The sequence below is a fragment of the Chiloscyllium plagiosum genome, unplaced genomic scaffold (assembly GCF_037043375.1).
Source record: "Chiloscyllium plagiosum isolate Xiang-an unplaced genomic scaffold, Cpla_swu_hap1 HiC_scaffold_11, whole genome shotgun sequence".
Lineage (NCBI taxonomy): Eukaryota > Metazoa > Chordata > Chondrichthyes > Orectolobiformes > Hemiscylliidae > Chiloscyllium > Chiloscyllium plagiosum.
Window position 1 is genome coordinate 1076999 of NW_028270149.1, and position 12779 is coordinate 1089777.

At 43.8% G+C, this 12779-nt stretch overlaps 1 protein-coding gene, 1 long non-coding RNA gene and 1 other non-coding gene across 5 annotated transcripts in view; 1 reads left to right on the forward strand and 2 right to left on the reverse strand.

Moving 5' to 3' along the window:
* Positions 1-2812: 2812 nt before the first annotated feature.
* On the reverse strand, positions 2813-2885 carry trnar-ucg (transfer RNA arginine (anticodon UCG)). The gene has a single exon. It is a non-coding gene; the product is annotated as a tRNA-Arg (tRNA).
* Positions 2886-9047: 6162 nt separating this feature from the next.
* On the reverse strand, positions 9048-10212 carry LOC148148733 (uncharacterized). Its single transcript, XR_015758604.1, has 2 exons — positions 9943-10212; positions 9048-9473 (listed from the first exon to the last, which is right to left on the reverse strand). It is a non-coding gene; the product is annotated as an uncharacterized LOC148148733 (long non-coding RNA).
* The window catches only part of ints6l (integrator complex subunit 6 like), a 166264-nt gene continuing 163231 nt past the window's right edge, over positions 9747-12779 (forward strand). For all 3 annotated transcript variants that reach the window (XM_087991830.1, XM_087991832.1, XM_087991833.1), the window contains exons 1-2: positions 9747-9996; positions 10085-10162. In XM_087991830.1, the coding sequence (XP_087847956.1) occupies positions 9886-9996; positions 10085-10162 (189 nt within the window). In that variant the 5' untranslated portion in view covers positions 9747-9885. The remainder of the gene's footprint in view (positions 9997-10084; positions 10163-12779) is intronic.

A 12779-nucleotide genomic window follows, 5' to 3' on the forward strand; every position in this document is an offset into this window, starting at 1 on the left:
AAGGCATTTGGACAGGTATACGAATAGGGAAGGTTCAGACGGATATGGGCCAAATGCTGGCAAATGGGACTAGATCAAACCTGGTCAGTATGGGCGAGTTGGACCGAAGGGGTCTGTATCCACGCTGAGAAATCACAAGCCATCACTGCACTGAAGCAGTACAGTCAAACAAAAAAAAAAATCACTCCAAGAAAGAGGCGAACAGTGTGGAAAAAGTTGGTCACATGCTTCAGCTCGAAGAAACTCTGTCTTTAATGAGCTGGGGGTAAATTTGGAAAGATAATAGTCAGACTCGTGAATATCTTGTTTTAAACTTGGCATATTGTGCTATGTATGCCCTTTCCAAATGAAAAAAAATAAAAGTGGGAAATTTTGTTTGCATGGACTGTATGATGAAAATACAGAAAGCTGGACACATGTTGAAGCTAACAAAATTGAAGCAAATATAGTTGTTCCTGAGTATTGTGCAGGGATGGGGGTGGGGCAAAGCTTTTAACCTCCTAAGATGTGTGTTACAGCCAGAGAAACCAGATTCCAAAACTTCAGAAGAAATAGTAGAAATCCTACAGAAGTATTTTTCACCAAAACCATTGGTGATTGCTGAAAGGTTCAGATTCCACAAACACAACCGGCATGATGGTGAATCTAGTTCCCAGTTCCTAGAACTTTTAAAGAAGTTAGCAGAAATCTGCAATTTCAGAGACAACTGTCAAAGACAGACTGACGTGTGGTTTAAGATGCGAAGCAATCCAGGAGAGGCTACCGATGGAAATAAATCTATACATAAAGAAAGCACTTGAAATAGTAATTCAAAATGGAACTAGCAGCCAAAGAAGCTCAATAGCTTAGCTCCAGCATGGCAGTTCACAAAATAGCAGGTGAGACAATGAGTACTGCCACCCATTTGGAAAAATATGTTACACAGCAACAAATCGCTGGCATTAGGAAGCTGTATGCAGAAACTGCAGCAGAAAAGGGCACATTGTTCATGTTTCTCCCTCAAAGATGCCTGTTCAATGAGCAGAAATGCAGAAACCAAAGAATAGGAAGAAAACTGACATTATGAAAAGTGCATGAGAAAAGTCTAGACTCTCAGTACAAAAAGGAGCTGTTATTAAACATACTGGCCATTGCTGGAGACACCAACCAATATTAGGTCATAAGATACAGGAGCAGAATTAGGCCAGTTGACCCCTCGAGTCTGTTCCAAGTATGGGATATAGGTGAATTAATGTTATTTCTGCAATTATAAGTTCTGATACAGAGTAAATTAATTCACATTAGTTTGTGATTGTTTCTCAGCTAATAGCTGAGTTAACAAGAATGGGGATTACATAGAGGAAGTATATAATCCGTTAAAAAAAATGGTATGTTAGCATGAGACGCGATTACAGAACAATGGTAGATGTATGGGAGAACAGATAAGACAGTAGGAAAAACATCTGTTTTCCCACTTGTATGGGGACACAGGAACAAACCCTAATTACAGAGGTTATGAAGGTCAAAGTGGCCTGCGGAGAGAAATAAATGCTGATAAAGAAAGGATATGCCTAGCGGTGACCTGCAGTGGGATGACGTCAAACAACCTTATGGGGGCCAGAGATAGGCATTTGTCACGGACAAGGCCGGATAAACAGAAGTTGTGGAATCAGTCTTAAGGAAATGAGTGACGTAAGCAGGAGGGGCAAACAATGAAATAAGAAAAAATATGGGGATTCAAATTGTATAAATTTCGAGAGTTTGTTGGATTTGATGTGTATTTGTCATTGTCTTACCTGGCATTAGACATTGCACCCACTTGCAAGTGTACAAATAAACGACACTACAATTTCAGATTTTTGTCTCGGACTGCAATTGTTTAGTGAGTGAGCTTTGTTTCTCACACAAGATTTAACCATTGCTGGTTTTTTTTCAACACCTTTCTCCTGTCTTCTCCCCGTAACCCTTAATCCCCTTACTAATCAAGAACCGACCTATCTCTGACTTAAATACACTCAATAGTTTGACCTCCACAATCCTTTGCAGGAATGGGTTACAGAGATTTACCACACTCTGGCTGAACAAATTCTCAGTTCTAAAAGATCATCTCTTCACCATGAGCCTGTGCCCTTGGGCCCTAGTCTCTCCTACAAATGGATACATCGTCTCCATGTTCACTCTATCCAGGCTTCTAAATATTCTGTAACTTTCAATCAACTCCCCCCCCCCCACCAACCTTCTAAACTCCAAGTACAGATCCAGAATCTTCAACTGCTCCTCATATGACAAGTGTTAAAGGATGAAATGTGAACAAAGAGCAAAAGCACAAAAACTGAAGAGTGCTCTGGTTTCCTCCCACAATCCAAAAGATGAGAGGGTCAGATGAATTGGCTATGCTAAATTGCCCATTATGTTGGGTGCATTAGTCAGGGGTAAATATAGGGTAGGGGGATGGGTTGGTTGGGTTACTTTTCAGAGGGATGGTGTGGACTTTAGATTAGATTTAGATTAGATTACAGTGTGGAAACAGGCCCTTCGGCCCAACAAGTCCACACCGACCCGCCGAAGCGCAACCCACCCATACCCCTACATTTACCCCTTACCTAACACTACAGGCAATTTAGTATGGCCAAATCACCTGACCCTGCACATCTTTGGATGGTGGGAGGAAACTGGAGCACCCGGAGGAAACCCACGCAGACACGGGGAGAACGTACAAACTCCACACAGTTAGTCGCCTGAGGCAGGAATTGAACCCGGGTCTCTGGCGCTGTGAGGCAGCAGTGCTAACCACTGTGCCACCATGCCGCCCATTAAAGCGAAAAATTCCCCGCGAGCCAGGTAGGACTCGAACCTACAATCTTCTGACCCGAAGTCAGATGCGTTATCCATTACGCCACTGGCCCAAGAGACTTGTTGGGCCAACGGGCCTGTTTCCACACTGCAGGGAATGTAATCTAATCTAAAAAAATCTACATGTACAAAAAGGACACGAGAAAAGCCCAGACCTGTCTGAAGAGAAGCACCCTTAGTCTCTCCATTACTAAATGACAAATCAGGAGGTGGACACAAGTTTGCATAAGATACACAGTTATGTGGGAATGCCAGATGTCAGGAGGATGCAAAGAGATATTGCTGGGTTTAGTGAGTTGGCAGATGGAGTATAATTTGAGTAAGTATGAGATTGTTTACTTTGATTGTAATAATTGAAAAACAATTTTTTTAAAGAAGTTAAACCTGTAAGTGATAATCTTCAGAGAGAATTGATATACTTTTTGAAGGAAAGACAAAATATTTGCTTGCTGGAGCATCAAGCAATCACAAAAGCAAATTGTACTTTGACCTTCATAAGAAGAGGATTGTGTTATGCTCTTGTGAATATTATGCTGTTCAGAGGGTTGGTGCAAATTCAATTGGCTGAATGACCTCTTTCCACACTGTAGGGATGTTGTTAAGTTCTTCTTCCTGAGATTCTTACACACTTGATGCAACTGCAGATGCCAACTTCTGTGAACAACCAAAATTTTATTAAACACATTACAGTACAAGCTTTCTGGAGAAACCCTTAACACTCTTCACAATGCTTGCAAAGCTATGTTAAGGGATCTTTCTCTAAACAAAGGAAACAGTCCTTCCTTTATACAAAACCTTTACATCTCAGTCAGTGATGCCCGCAAGACAACCCCCCAGCCACTCCCCCACAGTCACATGCCACTCAAGATACAATGCAGTGACATTATCTCCAGAAACAATATAATGTAAATCATCCCTTAATGGTCAAATCTGTTGTGAATCATTTTTTAACTGCAGGGAGTGTAACGTTCTTATCAATTTCTGAATAGGATGATGATGCAATTCTTTTACTCTGAATAACTGGGAAATGGCCAGACAAATGGCTCTGAATGGCAAGAGATGGGAATGTAAATTCCTTACAATCTACCTGCAAGTCAGAGGCATCCCATTGTAGTCTCAGGATAGCCAATTTCCTGCAGGTCAGCAGAGCAAATTAACTCTTTAATATCTCAAGGACTCTATCAGATGAGCTGTACCATTTTCATCTGTGATTTTGGTTTTTCTTTCTGGATTGTGAATCTTTGTAATTCTGTACTCTAAGGTTAATGTGCCATCACTGAATATTTTTAAGGCTGAGAATAACAATTTTTCATCTTTCTGGGAATCAAAGAATATTGGGAATGAAGCAGGTCAGTGCGTTTGAAGTGTACGTCTCCCTCTCTTCTCTTAAAATGATATTACATGTCCGTCTGTTTGAGCAGATTTTGGATACCTCTGGTGATAGCTCCTTCTCTGTCTGTGTGTCCTTTTTATGTGTTAAATAAATGCAAGCTGTTGTTCTTGAACAATTACCTAAACTTCAAACAAGGGTCGTGCAGTTCAGACTTAAGAGTAAGTAAAGATATCAGAAAGATATCTGAAGTCAAAATGTTTGAAAAAAGTTCCAGAAATGTTGCAGTATGTGTTCCAGCACAACGGAGGAAGAGGGGGCTTCACTTACCTTATGTCAACGTGCTGGATAAATGTTTCTAGTATGCTGATTTAAAGCTCACTTACCTTGCTGTAACTTTTTACTCATGCAGTTGGGAGTAAAATTCTAAATGGAGTAAGATTTTTTTTCTTGGTTGCAGACATGGAGATGATGGGTTTAGCTGCAGTGCAAGCTTTCTTGATGCCACCAGCTTTCTGGCTTTAATCGCAAGCTCAGGCAGTGATTCTTGCTTCTTTGTTAATTGGCAAGTTAAAGGCCAAGGGCGGCACGGTGGCTTGGTGGTTAGCACTGCTGCCTCACAGCACTAGGAATCCAGGTTCGATTCCAGCCTCGGGTGACCGTCTGTGTGGAGTTTGCACATTCTCCCCGTGTCTGCGTTCCTCCGCACACTCTGGTTTCCTCCCACAGTCCGAAGATGTGCAGGTCAGGTGAACTGGCCATGCTAAATTGCCCGTAGTGTTAGGTGCATTAGTCAGAGGGAAATGGGTCTGGATGGGTTACTCTTTGGAGGGTCGGTGTGGACTTGTTGGGCCGAAGGGCCTGTTTCCACACTGTAGGAAATCTAATCTAAATAGAATCATAGCTGATCAACCTCAATTTCAACTTCCTGCACTAACACCTAAAGGTTTATGGATCTTTTTAGAATATATTCAAAGACTGAGTATCCACAACTTTCCATGGTAGACATTCATAATCCTTTGAGTGAAGAAATTTCTTCGGATCCCAGTCTCAAACAATTAACTCCTTATTCTGTCTAAGACTGTGACTCTAGTTCTTGATCCTCCAGCCAGGGAAAGCGTCCTCCCATTGTCTAACTTCAAATTCCTTAAAGTTTGCAGCAACTTCCATTTGAATCAGGGGAAGTAGCCCTTCTATGTGGGAAAGTAAAGAATACTCTAAAAGGAATCACATCCAAAGAGCAAGCATTGTATTTTTAAGTATGTTATGCCTCACTGGGGTCGTACACCGAAAATCAAGTCCCAAGATTGCAGGAGTTGGCTTTACCTGTCTTTTTGAATCAGACTGACAAAAAGTGAAGCAGATTTCTTCACTTAACAAGAATCACTATTTATTACAAATAAATAGACTCTGGTTACAGGTTAACAATTATAAACAGTCAGCAGATGCTTTACAAAGTTAAAACTCTAACCCATTATAAATTTCCATCCCTGGACACATATACAGACAGAAACAAAAAGAACATGGATGTAAAAGAGCAGGGATAGGCTAGGAAGACAGTTCAACATATGCTGAAATGGTCCTTTTGGCTTGTCACGGCGTGCTGTTCCTTGACTCTCCTTCTCCATATACTTCCATTGTTGGCAGGAGGCACAGGATGATTGGTTCACACTTACAGAACTGGAAAGGGGAAATAAACTGGCTCTCTTCAGGCTTAATATGCCTTTTTTAAAAAAACTGCAGAGCAAAAACTGCTCCTTCTTCTTCAGAGGTCCAATGTTTCTGCCAAAACATTCACACCCCAAGTTATCAGCTACCTAAGAGCCAATGACTTAGATACTGATCAGTAGTTAATAGGCCAATTTGTTACTTTTTAATCAGGCAAAGCTCCATTTGTAGACATCCCTTGGCTCCAGTTCGTCTATAAAATAAGCTTCTACTACTGATTGAAGAAACTACTTTGTAAACAGTACTTACAATAGGAGTCAGGTTATAGACATTTCTGTTCAGAAATGTTCTTTCACACCTCTGCAGCAAGTGGAACTTGAATCCAGGCCTCCTGGCTCAATGGTAGGGACACTACCACTGCCCCACAAGGGCCACTAAAGTTTGTAGATATTTTTTAACCAACCTATCCAGATACATTATGACATAGCTCTGGAGCAGGTGGAACTTAGATTCAAAGAATCCCCACAGTGCTGAAAGAAGCTATTTGGCCCATCAAGTCTGCATCAAACCAATGAAAAGCATCCCAAACAGACCCAGACCCCACCCTGCCAATCCCCATAACCTACATTTACCATGGCTAACACACCTAGCCTGCACATTCCTGGACACTATGGGCAATTTAGCATGACCAGTCCACCTAACCTGCACATCTTTGGGCTGTGGGAGGAAACTGGAGCACCCAGATGAAACCCACAAAGACATGGGGAGAATGTGCAAACTCCACACAGACAGTGGCCTAAGGCTGGAATTGAACCTGGGACCCTGATGCTTTGAGAAAGCTATGCTAACCACTGAACCATCCACTTGAACCCAGGCCTCCTGGCTCAAAGGCATGGTTGCTACCACTGCACAAGTCTCTCCAAGAATGTCTTTTTCAGAGTGTAGCAATCCTTCAATGATCCTTATTTTTTATAACAGTTCTTTTGCCATTTCAGCCAATATCAAAAATACAGAAAATAAAAACTTATGGTCTTTACAGGACTTTACTGGGGCAGAAAGTCAGCACCCATTGGCCTTAGCCATAGCTGGCAAAATTTTCAGGAGTAACTTGTATAAGATAGTTGGCCTGAAAAGGTTAGTACAAAACATTCATATTGGTCCACAACCCAGCCTCTCACCCCTGAGATACAAATAATTTTTTAAAATATATTAAAAAGATATGTATGACTGCCTCTGATCATTGTCATTTGTAGTTATTTTAGTCTGTTACACATAACTGTACTGGTAACAATGATGCAACTTAGAAACATTTTCTCTCAGACAATAATGAATATTTTGAACTCTTCCTAAAATATTTTTAAGACAGAGTTATATAGAGTCTTGTTATGCAGGGTTGTGAAGGATTATTCAGAGTAGGCAGGAATGTGGATTTCAGATTACAATTGTACACACATGCAAGCTCCAAATGACTTCCTCCTGCTCCTTGTTCACATTACTCTCATATTCTACTGAATAAATGTTCCACTGAAACCTGTCATTTTAATTTCAGCAACTTTTTAAAAGGAGCATGTATCTAGTTAGTTATTGCTTTAGCAGCAGCTAACAGCAGCCAACACTCAGAGCTGGAAAGACTGTTATACAAACAAATTAACTAGAAGCAGGAGTAGGCCTCTTGGCCTTTTGAGTCTGCTCCACCATTCAACAAGACTGTGGCTGATCTGATTAAAACCTTAATTCCACATTTCCACTATCCCTAATAACCTTCCACCCACCTGGTCAGCACAAATTTACCTACCTTTGTCTCAAAAGCATTCAAGGAATCTTTTTCCACTGCCTTTTCAGAAAGAGAGTTCTAAGGATTCACAATCATTTATGTGAAATATATTCTTTTTGTTCTCTATTTTAAGTGTGATTCCTGATTTTTAAACAGTGCCCATTGCTCGAGATTCTCCCACCAGAGGAAACACTCTTTCCATATTCACCCGGTCAAGATCCCTCAGGGTCTTATGTTTCAATCAACTCACTTATTTCTCTTCTGAACTCCAGCGAATACAAGCCTAGGCTGTCCAACCTTTCCTCACAAGATAACCCACCCATTCCACATACTTGTCAACTAAACTTCTTCTGAACTGCTTCCATTACATTCACATCCTTCCTTGAATAAGGATACTAATATTCTAGACATGGTCTTACCAATGGTCTGCATAAAAGTAGTGCAGTTGTGTTTCAGTTATATTCAATTCACCTCACATCAAGCCAGGCAGCATCAGGAAGTGGAGAAATCAACGTTTTGGGTGTAACCCTTCTTCAAGACAGCGGGTCGGTGTAAGGGGAGCTGCAGATAAAGGAGGGTGGGGGAGGGGAAAGGTGGTGACGTAGGGCTAGGTGAACACAACCTGGTTGGTTCATGGAAGAATGAATCTGGTTGGTAGCTGAAAGGCAGGGCTGAAGAAGGGCTTATGCCCGAAACGTCGATTCTCCTGTTCCTTGGATGCTGCCTGACCTGCTGCGCTTTTCCAGCAACACATTTTCAGCTGAAAGGAAGGGTCAGTCAGAGGAATGAAAGGGGAGGGAAGGGGGAAAAGAGGCTGGGAAGGGAATCAGGGGATCAGAAGGGAGGTTATTTGAAATTGGAAAACTCAGTGTTGAGTCTTCTGGGCTGTAGGATGCCCAGGTGGAAGATGAATTGTTCTTCCTCCAATTTGGCAGAGGCAGGAAAGATGTTATTGATGACATGGGAATCCGGAATCAAGGGGACATAGTAAAGGCCTTTTATGACAGAAGTTTCTTCACTTAGCGAGTGGTGAGCCTGTGGAATTCTCTGTCACAGGCAACGATTGAGGTCAAAACATTGAATACTTTCAAGAAAGATGTAGATATAGTTCTTAGGATTAAAGGGTGTGGGGGAAAAAGCAAAAACAGGGTATTGAGTTGGATGGAGACAGTGAGGTCTGCAGATGCTGGAGATCAGAGTTGAGAGTGTGTTGTAGGGAATCTAATCTTAAAAGCTACTCAGTTGGTGAGGCAGCATCCATGAAAAGAAACATAGTTAACATTTCAGACCTGCTAAGCTTGTCTAGCAGTTTCTGATTTTGTTAAGGTTTCACGTCATTAACCTGACTTGCCAAACTCTATCTGCAGCATCCAACTGAAATTTGCAGCACAGCTGCATCATACAGAGTGTGGCATTAAGGAACTCAAGCAAAACTGAAATCAGTGGGTTTCAGGAGTTTATTCTCTGCTGGTTGGAGTCATACTTGGCACAAGAAAATGGTTGTAATTGTTGGAAGTCAGTCATCTCAGCTCCAGGATATCACTGCAGGAGTTCTTCAGTGTTTGTCCTAGGTCCAATAATATCAGCAGCTTCATCAATGACCTTGCCTTCACAATAAGGTCAGAAGTGGGAATGCTTACCAATGCTCAGATATTGAAGCAGTCCATGTTCAAATGCAACAAGAAGGGTGGCACGGTGGCTCAGAGGTTAGCACTGCTGCCACTCAGCGCCAGGGACCCAGGTTCGATTCCCGCCTCGGGTGACTGTGTGTGGATTTGCACATTCTCCCCGTGTCTGCGTGGGTTTCCTCCGGGTGCTCCGGTTTCCTCCAACAGTCCAAAGATGTGCAGGCCAGGGGAATTGGCCATGCTAAATTGACCGTAGTGTTAGGTGCATTAGTCAGAGGGAAATGGGTCTGGGAGGATTACTCTTCACAGGGTCGGTGTGGACTGGTTGGGCCGAAGGGCCTGTTTCCACACTGTAGGGAATCTAATTTGCCGTGATGCTCTTGATAAAGACTACATCTCCCAGAATGCTCTGCTCAGCTAGCGGCTAACCGTGCTTTGGGGTCACGTGGCAGCCTGGCACCGCCCCTCCGGAAGCTGGCCAGGCCGTGCTGTGCACGCGCAAGGAGTGGGGTTAACCTTGCCTGCGCGCGTGCGCGCGGCGGCTTAGAGCGCGCGGCCCTCGTGGGCTCCGAGTCAGTTCCAGCGGCGGCCGCGGCCGAGCGCTCCCCCTCCCCCCACTTCGGGCCCAACCAGGCCCAGGTCCCGGCCCCACGATGCCCATTTTACTGTTTCTCATAGACACGTCCGCCTCCATGAACCAGCGAACTTACCTAGGCACTAGCTACCTGGACATCGCCAAGGGCGCCGTGGAGATCTTCATGAAGGTAAAAATCGGAGAGCGGTTTGAAAGATAACGACACCCCCCCCCCGGCCCGCGTTGCCTCACTGACGGCGCTCTCTCTGTCCTTACAGCTCCGGGCCCGGGACCCCGCCAGCCGCGGAGACAGGTACATGCTGGTGACGTTCGACGAGCCGCCCTACGGCATTAAGGTAGGGCTTGAGCCGAGGGTGGGGGAGGGGGTATTTCCCGGGTCTGTGGAGGGTACGGGGAGTGGGGGAGTGGGGGAGGGGCTTGGGCTTCAACATGGCGCCGCTCTCTTTGTGCGGCGACGCCGTGACGTCACTCGCCGGTCTATAAACCGGAAGTGCCTGGGATCCAAGCAACACTTTCCCTTCTCAAGAACCCTCCATTTCCCTTCCCCAGTCGTCGTCCTCAACAGCCCTCTCCCACTCATTCCACAACTACCGCTCCATCACCCTCCCCAAATGCCCTCAGTCATGTGTCTCCCCCCTCAGTGCCTGCAGTTGCCTTCCCCTCCAATGCCCACAGTCATATACCCTGCCATCCCCCGCTCACTCTCCAGCCCCTCTAATTCCTGTCTCCAGAAACCTCTCAAACACCCCCTTCGTTTGCTATCCCCAATCACTCCCACCATTTCCCTACTACCCCTCTCCTCTCAGCACCACCTCTAATCCCTGCCCCAATTACTCATGTCATTTCCTCAATCACCGACAACTCTGTACCTTCTATTCCCACCGTTTCCTCAATCAACCTCAACTCCCCCGTCAACCCCTCCATTCCTATCCCAATCGACCCCTGTCAATGAATGCACCTTCTTTGCCTCCAAACCCCAATTGCTAACGATATAAGTAGAACTTGGCATAGTATTAAAAATAAGAACCACAAACATAATATACCCTGGATTATTGTTTAAGCCACTTGTGGGTGGGTCTAATATGATTGGAGATGAATACATGGCTCAAAGTTTGGTGTGGGAGAAATGAATTTTGATTCATGGAGTACTAGTATTGGAGAAATGACAGAACTCTTCTTTTGGTTAAAAATTGCACAACACCAGGCTATAGTCCAACGGGTTTAATTGGAAGCGCACTTGCTTTCGGTGCACCGCTCCTTCAGCAGGTGATTGTGGAGCACACAATTGTAAGGCACAGAATTTATATAAATTCTGTGCCTTACAATTGTGTCCTCCACAATCACCCAATAAAGGAGCAACGCTCTGAAAGCTAGTGTGCTTCCAATTAAACTTGTTGGACTATAACCTGGTGTTGTGATTTTTAAGTTTGTACACCCCAGTCCAACACCGGCATCTCCAAATCATGACTATTCTTTTGGGGTAGTCTTCATTTTAAGCATGCTGTCAAGCCTTGGCAACCTATACCCATTTTTCTAATCAACCTGATCAGAGATGTTATTACACTCCTCTGGAGCAGGTGGCACTTGAATCCAGGCCTCGGCCTGGTGGTAGGCACTCTACTTCTACGCTACGAGAGTCTGTTCCCGCCCCACCCCCCTGACAAATTATAAAATTATGATTGTAGATAAACCTTAAACTATGTTGTGAAACTTGAAAGGGTTCAGAAAAGATTTATAAGGATGTTGCCAGGGTTGGAAGATTTGAGCTATAGGGAGATGCTGAACACGCTAGGGCTGTTTTTTCTGGAGCGTCGGAGGCAGAGGGATGACCATATAGAGGTTTACAAAATTGAGGGGCATGGATAGGATAAAGGGGTAAAGTCTTTTCCCTGGGGTCAGAGAATCCCGAACTAGAGGGTATAGGTTTAGGGTGAGATATAGGGTTGATGTAAAGATATAAAAGAGACGTACGGGGAAACGTTTTCACAGAGGGTGGTACATGTATGGAATGAGCCTGCTAGAGGAAGTGGTGGAGGCTGGTACACTTGCAACATTTAAGAGGCATTTGAATGGGTATATGAATAGGAAGGGTTTGGAGGTATATGGGCCAGGGGCTGGCAGGTGGGACGAGATTGGGTTGGGATATCTGGTCGACGTGGACGGATTGGACCAAAGGATCTGTTTCCGTGCTGTACATCTCTATGACTCTATAATTAGTGAGGTTGGGGAGGGTTAAATTAAAGGGAAGTTTAAAATATCAAAGAAATTAGTGAGCAGAAGTGCAGGGTGGGAAAGAGGCAAATAATAATCAAAGTGAAGGCAAGGGATATAAGTACAGAAGAAATTAGAACCAGAATAAGTAATGATGATAAATGTCAAATCAACTCTACCTGAATGCACTTGGTATTTGTAACAAGGTAGGGAGTTTGATGACAGAAAGAGGAATAAATTAACATAGACCAATTGCTATTACGGTGATGTGGCTGCATGATGACTCAAACTGAGAATTTGATATTCAAGGGTATTGGACATTGTGGAAAATTGGCAAAAAGGAGATGGGATAGCATTGTTAATAAAGCAAGTTGTCAGTGTGGTGGTACTTTAGGTGCGATCAATCATGATGTGGAATCAGTTTTGAAGGAAATACAGAATAGCAAGAGAAAGAAGTCACTGGTGGGAGTTTTCTATATGACACTGAAGAGTTGCCTCACTATGTCAAAGGACAAATCAGAAAATAATGGAGTTATGTGAGAAGGGCACTACAATTGTTGGTGATTTTAATCTGTTTGTTGACTGGAAGAATCAGATGATGGAAAAGCACAGCAGGTCAGGCAGTATCCGAGGAGCAGGAGAATTGATGTTTCGGGCATAAGCCTTCATCAGGAATGAGGCTTGTGGGTCGGGGCTGAGAGATAAATGGAAGAGGGGGTGGGGTTGGGGTGAGGTAGCTGG